Below are 9,068 nucleotides of genomic sequence, written 5' to 3'. Positions count from 1 at the left end.
GGTCCCAATTGATTATTTGAAGTACTTGTTCAATCAAGAACCCAGGTTCGTGAAGCGTTTAAATCGCTTTCAAGCCCAGCTCACACCCCTAGGGTTTAGGGAGGTGGAGACTGATGACCTCCTAGCATGTGGAGTCATCGAAAACACAGGAAATAGGTTCCTATCCTCCCGGGGGATTTAGAAGGGGAACCTTACGATACCACGTGAGTGTACACTAGGGGGGTTTTTTGCAAATGATGCATAAGCTTATACATTAGGGGTGGGGGCCCTTTTATGTTTTGGATAATCTTAAATTTAAGTTAGGGGGGTGGGAAGGGGGGAGGGGGGGGGGGGGGAACTAATCTTTACCCTAGATGTAGACCCAATGTAGAAATGACACACAAATACTCATTTGATAAGTCAGTCACTGGGTGTTCATGAACTAAGCCCAAAACTAACACTAGGTCTCCTTCATTGATGGTGATTCTTATTGTTAATTATGGTAATCAAAGAACTAATCGTGGCTAATTAAAGGGGCTAATGTTTAGAGAAAATAAGAGAAAAGGCTATGGAAAAAGGTGTAAGAAATGTTCCATAGTAATGCATTCCTACAAGCAAATTAAGCATAACATGGCCACATGAACACCACCACACCCACACCTATACCCTCTCACTCTTTCACTCTTTGATTTTGACCACAAGCTGGTTCTCCTAAGTTGTCCTTATTCTCTTTTGGCATTTGTAACTATTCACTCTATCTTTCTAGTACACTTTGCTTTGCACACTTTGCAAAATTGCCCAATCACCCAAAGACAAAGAGACTATCTATTAGAGGATTAAATAAAAAATGGAGTAATGGAAGGCTACATGGAGTGGGCATGGAGTCCCAATGTTGTAGATCCAAGAAATGGGTTTTAAGGGTGGTTCAAATCAAGGAACTTGATATCCAACCTTGTAAGTCATGATATAAACAGTCTTTCATAATATAAAACAAATATATCATTAAATCATTCTCTCTATGGATCAGTGGCGGTGAACCTAATAACTAATGAAACCATAATAGATTTGGGCTTGGAAAAGATGTTATAAAGTAATTAGGTTAGTTGGCTTGCCAACAAAAGTAGAAATTAATTGCTCTCCCAAGTATGTGTACACATGATGGCCACCATCGGAAACATCTCAAAGAGTAGCGTTTAAGTATGCCAAGCTTGACAAGTTTTGAGCTAATTTGCAAAATATTATCCATGCCTACCTTTTCGAGAGAATACTCAAGTGAAATTATTTTGGGGCCCCAAAATGAGCCCCAAATGTCCGTAATAGATAGGGTCCAAGCTTATAGTGTGCTTGTCCCTTATAGCTTACCTGTAACTATGAAGTAATTTTTTTGGGAAAATTACAAAGGTAGTTAATCAGTGGTCACAAAATTACAAAGGTAGTTGATTAGTAATTACAAAATTACAAAGGTAGTTGATCAGTAATTACAAAATTACAAAGCCATCATTAAGAGACAATAGTCGAGGCACCATAAAGTCTACACTTGCTTTGTAGACTTTTGTAAGGCATTTGATACGGTCCCATGTTCCCACCTAAGCAAGAGGTTATAAGAGTTGTAGCTCTCAGAGATCATGATCTGGGAGGTTATGAGTTTATATGAGCTTGTCAGAGGGAGGGTATGTGCCCAATGCAGTCTATTGAATTGTTTTCTTAACCATGGTGAAATGGAGCAAATTTTATCCCCAAAAATGGAGGGGGGAAATAGGGAAGCGAGGGAAAATGGGTTTTGCACTTTTGCCCTATCTTATTGCCCTATCTTTTTCTTCCGCCTCTGCTTGAACGTTCCGCCGCTGCCTTTCCATCGTCGTCCCCTCCGGACACACCACCACATCGCCCTCTCGCAACAATCGCCTGATCTTGCTCGAATCCTTCTCTTGATTCCTTGACAGCCTCGCCGTCTTGATTCGTCGACAGCCTCGCCATCTTGATTCGTCGACAGCCTCCCGTCTTGATTGCTTATGCTATATGCCACAATAGTCACCCACCATTGCCCTGACTGTGGACACGCCTCGTCTAGGGAGAAGAGAGGCTGACATTAAAAATAGGCAGGAGCAAAGTTTCTTCTGTTCCTTGTATTTGTTTTCTTTATCATGTGGATTATGAAGGCTAATCATACCATTGAGATGAGACTGGGGCTCTTTTTGTTTTGCCAGGTGTGTGAGGTCAAAAAATGGCAGAGGGAGATTAAGATAACCAAAGAAAAGTTAAGAGCAAAAGGCCGACATGATAGTTTTGAGCTCATGTCAAAGGACAAGGATGGTAAAGCATTGTTTCAGATTTGGTGTGAGGAGTGTGATTGCTCTTATGGTCAAGGGGGTCTTGACACTTTGTATAACTACACACACTCACACATCAACTCAGCATCCCATATGAGGATTATTGGGTTATGTGAGCAAGAGAGCCATAGAAAAGACAGCCTTGGTTCATTGGATGACATTATGGAATTAGGAAAAGAAAAAGTAAATGAAGCAATGTTGGAGGTTTCAACCTTTGCAAGTGAGAGTAATGTGGTGTTTCAACTAGTAACAGAGACTATTGGAGATTATAGCACTCTATCAAAAGTCTATATAAGCTGCATGCTAGATAACAAGTGGATACCGCTATTTCCAAAGACAGGATCTCTAGGACAATGCATGATTGAGCATATGAAATCCAAGCTACATATCACAAAGGCTAGTGGCATTGATTCTAGTAATCAAGTGAAGAGGGCTGGTGGTCGCCCATCCAAGGTGATAATTATAGATAAGAAGCAAAGAGATCTAAGTGGTTTTTTCAAGAAATGTTGTGCTAAAGGTAAAACTCACATGTTCTAGCTGTGTTTTCCATCAGCTTTGTATTTTCCAAGTGAACATTTTTTCTTATGCTCTATTGTAATGTTTTCTTATAGATAATGACACCTTGCAAACTGCCAATGCATCACGAAAGCCATCAGGTATTTCTCATATGCTTCTATTTTCAATCATTATTTCTGATTTTTTATAGAGATGTTAGGTGTAGCTAGTCATATGGCTTTTGGCTCTCTCTCCATTAGGCAAATTTTCAAGCTTCTATTTTCAATCACTATTTCTGTTTTTTTATAGAGATGTTAGGTGTAGCTAGTCATATGGCTTTTGGCTCTCTCTCCATCAAGTCTATTGGGAACTTAACAGATTCCTCCGTTGCTCACAGAGAGTAGCTTGCTTGCAACCTTGTGTTGGGGTTTTTGGCAAGGGTCATATAACTATGATGGGAATGTGGTTGACTTGAAGCCCTTTTTGGATGATAGTAAGGGAGGTGGCAAATGGCACAATGAGCCAGCAACTAAGGCAACAATTATGATGGGGACAATAGAGTTCATTGAAATTAATGGCACTTTCTGTCATAAGGATTGCAAGCAGATATGTTTGGAGGGAACATACTTTGATAATTTGCAATGTGGTGCATGTGCTACTATTCCTAAAGAACGAGACTTTCGCATGCGAGTGTATCGACAAATTCAATCTTTAGACACTCGTGGATCAAGAGACATAGGAGGTGGTAGACGGTTGGATTATTTGACTCATTTAGAGTTATTGAGAGTAGCAAAAACAAAGTCCACAATGGTTCGGGTATTGAAGAAGGAGATAGCATTCACAAGAACTGAAGTTGTTGCATTGAGCGTGAAGGTTAGAAGTCTTCGGGAGAGCACTATGGAGGCCATGGTGAGGAAAGATGTTAGAAAATTTTGTCAAGATATAATCAATGCTCATGAGCTAGGTCTGTTTGAGGGAAAGAAGGCATTGTGGAACTTCTTTGTTGACATTTCACAAAACATTTCAAGAGTAGGTCAAGGGAAGAGATATTCCAATACAACAAAGGAATTATTTGAGACTGTCAAGATATGGGGAGGGACAAGGTTGCATAATTTCTTATCACTTAACCTTGGAGGTCCACACATGTCCACCACAATGAGGTCCACAAGAAAAGCACTTTTCTTTCGAACTGGTTTACAAGAGGATATATTTCAACATGCAAGAGAAGTTTACACTTGTCACATGATGAAGAAAGGTATACCCTTGGGTAGTGTGCCAGCTCTTCTAGCTGAGGATGAAACAGTTGTGAAAAGAATGGTGAGATGGGTGGCACGTGATGATAATTTGGTTGGCTTTTGTGGTAAAAAGCTGGAACACACTTGCATTCCAGACTTTGTCGTGCAAGTTGGTGATGGTCAAGATGGATATCTTAGAGTTGTGGATGCTTTTCAACATAATGTGATTGCTCATTATGCAAGGGTATTGATAGTGAATCCTCTTCTTGAATGCTTGCCAAAGCTAGTTCTATTGGTGCAATTGACATGTAATAGGTTTGATTCCATGTTTGTCAGAGAACAGTGGGAGAGCATTCAGCTTTCTTGGAACATTTTTCTAAGGGACGTGGTAGGTCCATTGATAGGACATGTTCAGATGGGGATAGTAGGCGCAGAAAGTTGATGTTGCAAGATTACTCTTCTTGTCAAGGTCCCAGGTTGTGCATTCCTTGGAAGGGTTGGCCCTTTACAGCACACATCACATTTGATGGGAGTATCAGTGGTTTGCATGATCAAGACTATATTCATAATGGAAAGAAACTTATCAATCCTTTGGATAGTGCATCTAGGAGGTTGGTACTTGGTAGAGAGCTTGTGACTTTGAATCATGTAGCAATTGTATATCAATTATTCAAGGTTGATGAACATGGCTTGCAAGAAGGGGATATTGAGAGGAAGGATAGACAAAATTGGAGAGCTGCACAAAGGATTGCTACAAAGAAAGTACAAAAGTGTTTGAAGTTATTACAAGAAGGCTATGTTGCTCACCAAGAGCGGACATTGGGCACACGTATGTACTTATCAATAGTAGCATCTTACATTGATATTTTCTTATCACCTACCTTAGACTTGTATGGTTGTGTGAAAGCTGCAGGAAAGGTGTCTTTCTTTTTCAGGTATGTAGAAGTTGCTACCATTGCTATTAGTGATATATGAATAAAGGATTTTGAACATATTTCCAAGGTTTATGTGGCTAATACTCATGGTTCTTTCTATATGTAGGATTTGGTGCATGTGGATCACTAAACATGATGCATACTCCCTAAAGCAAAACTTTATCAGTAGAGAAACATTCATTGACATTCAATTGTCATGTCACTTTGTGGTTCTCTTGATAAAGACCTTTAGGGAAAAGCATCCTCACTTGCACGTACCCCTTTCTTGCACGGGATCGGATGCATGTGAGAATTTTTTCAGCAAGGTGGGTGGAATGGTTCGGAATGAAAGATGCTATGATGGCTTTGATTTGCTGAGTAGTACATGAGCACTTAATAGAATAGCAGAGTTTCAAGCAGGTTCAATTCTTAAATTTCCAGCAGCTCATTCTAAACAAGAAAATATATGGGCTACTTTGGAAAAGGAGAATGACACTCCTTTGGCCAACCTGGGAGACTATGCTTGTGTGAGTAGTGACAACCATATGCTATCTGCATTGAAAGAGGGATTATTAGAAGCAAAGGCCATAAGTGAGACACTTGGTATGCGCGATGAAACTTTTTGGAATGACTCATGGGAGGAGGGAGATCTCTTAGAACTCTTCAACCCTAATCTTGAATATGTGGATGAAGATGAATAATTGGATGATGTTCTACTTATAGATGAAGATAATCACTTTGATAGTGGTGTTCGAGGTGATCTGGATGAGGAAATTACTAGTGAAAGTGAGCTTCGTCATGTGATTGATTGTCTAATTGATGAGGAGGAGAAGGTGGCTAGTGAAATATCGCCATTTTTTGAAGTGGATGGGAAAGCCATTTCTAAAAGCACACTTGTTAGCCAATTGAATGGAAATCCCACACTATCTAAAGATAGATTAACAAGGGTGAAAAGTGGAGTGTATTTTTCTTTGGAGAAGAAGGCAATGATTCATATAGGAACATGTCTTGGTATAGGATCTGATTGTGCAGTATTGTTTGAAAGCACATCAATAAATGCAAACAAAAAGACAAGAGGAAAAGGAAAAGCTGGGAATACTAGTAAGGGTGCTGTAAACGGCATGTGGTACCTTGGAAGGGTGGTAAGCATGAGGAGAAAGGTTGGAAATTGTCTAAAAGAGACAAGAGGACCCTTTGATCTATTGGATAGGCCTTTGAATGTTCAAATTCATTTGTCATGGTATCATCAAGCAAAGGGAACTAGGACCTACACATATGACCTTGTTGACAACCAATGTGTGGATTTGGAATCTATAATAGCCTTGGCCAATCTCAACTATGATCGACAAACAAAGAAATACCATCTTGATGAGAATGACTACAAACTTTTCAATGAGTATGTTCAGGGCAGAAAAGGTACATTTTCTATTTTTTAAATTTTTGTAAAGTTTATCCATTTTGAAGTCGTCCCTTCCCTTCCCTCCTTCCTAGTCCATTTGCAGCCCTACTGCTCCAATCTCTGATGTAGATGAAGGTAACATATGTTTTTGTTAATGTGCTTTCAATCCTTCTTATCACATAGGGATCCTAGGTTTGCAGCATGTAACTTGATAGGGAGCTTATGTTTGTTTTGCAGGATAAATTTGTTGGCAAGCTATGTGGCATGATGCAGCATTTATGAGAAGATGCCCATAGATGTGTCAATGCTAAACTTATGGATTATAGACATGGATTGTAGACATGGATTGTTCGGGTGTTACTCTTGTTTAATTTTTAGTTTTTCTAGTAAACATTCAAGATGCATTTTATGTTTTCTACTCTATCAAATTTTGGTTTAGATTCATGGATTGTTCTGGTGTTACTCTTGTGTGTAACTTCATATTTGCTGCTATTAAACATCCAAGATGCTTTTCAGCTTTCTCATTCTAGTGTTTGTTTTTTAAGGGAGAAGAAACTTGTTTATGTTAGTGTGTAATCATTCTTATACGCTATATATTGGGTCTACTACAGCTTTCTAGCTTGTCCGCCCCAATAACAGTGAATGTAGTTGCTGTCTACACTATTCTGAGCAGGTTTTGAGACTGTTGCCAATTATGGGAAAGGATTTGGAGCTGTTTACCTCTGTATTTGGCAATACAACATTCAAATTAGTTCATGTTTTGCAAGTATAGGTCTGCATTGGAAGTTCAGTGAGGTTTGTGCATTGTTTAGCCAAGCATTGGCTAGTGGGTTAATGTGATTTTGTTGGTGCAATACCATTCATAGCATGTGAATCAGTGGGCAGTTTATGCGTACATCTAAGATGGTTCAGAATCAAAATCTGAATCTAAATTCGGGAGATGTGTTTGAAGTTTTGGCCTATTAAACATCCAAGATGCTTTTCAGCTTTCTCATTCTAGTGTTTGTTTTTTAAGGGAGAAGAAACTTGTTTATGTTGGTGTGTAATCATTCTTATACGCTATATATTGGGTCTACTACAGCTTTCTAGCTTGTCCGCCCCAATAACAGTGAATGTAGTTGCTGTCTACACTATTCTGAGCAGGTTTTGAGACTGTTGCCAATTATGGGAAAGGATTTGGAGCTGTTTACCTCTGTATTTGGCAATACAACATTCAAATTAGTTCATGTTTTGCAAGTACAGGTCTGCATTGGAAGTTCAGTGAGGTTTGTGCATTGTTTAGCCAAGCATTGGCTAGTGGGTTAATGTGATTTTGTTGGTGCAATACCATTCACAGCATGTGAATCAGTGGGCAGTTTATGCATACATCTAAGATGGTTCAGAATCAAAATCTGAAGTTTTGGCCTGGGAGGATAAATTGGATGGAACCAAGTATTCCATGTGGAGTTTTATAGTGAATAATGTGTTAGTTGGTAAGAGTATATGGGGCTATGTTAGAGGTGATGAGGCTTGTCTTGTAGATCTAGTTATTGCTTCTGCTACACCTTTGTAAGGAGGTAATGCATATGATATGCAGCTAGCTTCGATAAGGCTAACTAAAGCTGTTGCTCCCATTGAGGATTAAAGGAGATGGGATTAAGGGATGCCCAGGCTATGCCACTTATAGCCTTGTCCATTAAAAGGATCATCATACCTCGTATCTGTTCCTCCAACATACTTGGAGAATATGTATTGGGCAAGGAAGGAGGCTAGGCTTACTTGAAAAGACATCTTGATAGTATTTCAAGAGCTTTACGTATGGAAATACATTGGTGGATATGTATACTCTTTGTAGATGTACAGTCAATACGTATGCAAAATGGTATAATGTTGCCTTGGTTAGCATGTCGATGTAGGTGATTAGCATGTAATGGATGTAATGCCAACAAATGAGTGCTCTTATCATCACTATTAGGCATGAATCAAGAACATCTATTTTGATAGATGTAACTTTAACAAATGCTGTTATCATCATTATTAGGCTTGAATCAAGAATTACCATGCTAACCATGTATGGTAACAAGTGTGCAGAGGGTGTGCGGATGACAGATGGATGTTTGACAAAATATGATAGCCATCTTATAGTCTTGTTGTTTGATAAAATAGGATAGCCGTCTTGACGTAGGTTTAAGGAAAGGGGGGGAGCACACTAGACTTTTTCTTGTACCTTATAAGCTTAAATAGGGGTGTTTTATAATCCTACATGGATCTTAAATAGGGGGTTTTCTTGAAGTTCATGCACGCAGGTGATGTCCCCCTTTAATAATGAGTGAATCCCCCGGGCCTATCCTAGGAAATGACCTTTATTTTCCTTCTCCAGGAGGGACAAATGGAAGAGGAGGCCTCGACCTCAAGCTCTGACCCTGCCCCTACCCTTTTTGATCCTCTTATTTCTGTAGATGAGCCCAACATCTACAATGAAGAGCCCATAGATGAAGAAGATGAGGTGCGGGAAGCTGCATTGGCCTTGGAAGTGCTCCAACGACCTCGTGAACCCCATTCTACTTCTAAAATTCCATCCACCTTAGGCACCACCTCTGTTGACCGCGCAACAATGATATGGTTTCTTGCTCCCCTTCTTGTTGATGGAGAACAATACCTCTTTCTCCATGACATAGAGGTTATGTTTGGTCTCTAGGAGGATGAAGCTCTTGGTATCCTGTGTGGATACGAGGTG

General features: G+C 39.6%; 2 protein-coding genes and 1 pseudogene across 2 annotated transcripts; all 3 read left to right on the top strand.

Moving 5' to 3' along the window:
- Window positions 1-2,402: 2,402 nt before the first annotated feature.
- LOC147904369 (uncharacterized) lies at window positions 2,403-3,015 on the top strand. Its single transcript, XM_087391288.1, has 2 exons — window positions 2,403-2,826; window positions 2,921-3,015. Exons 1-2 carry the CDS (start codon window positions 2,403-2,405, stop codon window positions 3,013-3,015), a joined length of 519 nt encoding a protein of 172 aa, XP_087247414.1.
- Window positions 3,016-3,350: 335 nt separating this feature from the next.
- On the top strand, window positions 3,351-4,481 carry LOC147904368 (uncharacterized). The gene has a single exon (XM_087391282.1). The coding sequence runs from the start codon at window positions 3,351-3,353 to the stop codon at window positions 4,479-4,481; it is 1,131 nt and encodes a 376-aa protein (XP_087247408.1).
- LOC147904367 (uncharacterized) lies at window positions 4,481-7,724 on the top strand (annotated as a pseudogene).
- The last annotated feature ends 1,344 nt before the right edge of the window (window positions 7,725-9,068 follow it).

Source organism: Dipteris shenzhenensis, chromosome 2 (assembly GCF_047967505.1).
Source record: "Dipteris shenzhenensis isolate YYH24624 ecotype China chromosome 2, Dip_SZ_1.0, whole genome shotgun sequence".
In the NCBI taxonomy this organism is placed as follows: domain Eukaryota; kingdom Viridiplantae; phylum Streptophyta; class Polypodiopsida; order Gleicheniales; family Dipteridaceae; genus Dipteris; species Dipteris shenzhenensis.
This window is presented reverse-complemented; position numbering and strand designations above follow the sequence as displayed.

Bases quoted from the DNA above. Each gene is read 5' to 3' on its own strand.
- LOC147904369 (XM_087391288.1), top strand. From the start codon at position 2,403: ATGAGGATTATTGGGTTATGTGAGCAAGAGAGCCATAGAAAAGACAGC. The intron at 2,827-2,920 runs GTAAAACTCACA...GTTTTCTTATAG, and splicing joins CAAGAAATGTTGTGCTAAAG to ATAATGACACCTTGCAAACT.
- LOC147904368 (XM_087391282.1), top strand. From the start codon at position 3,351: ATGGGGACAATAGAGTTCATTGAAATTAATGGCACTTTCTGTCATAAG.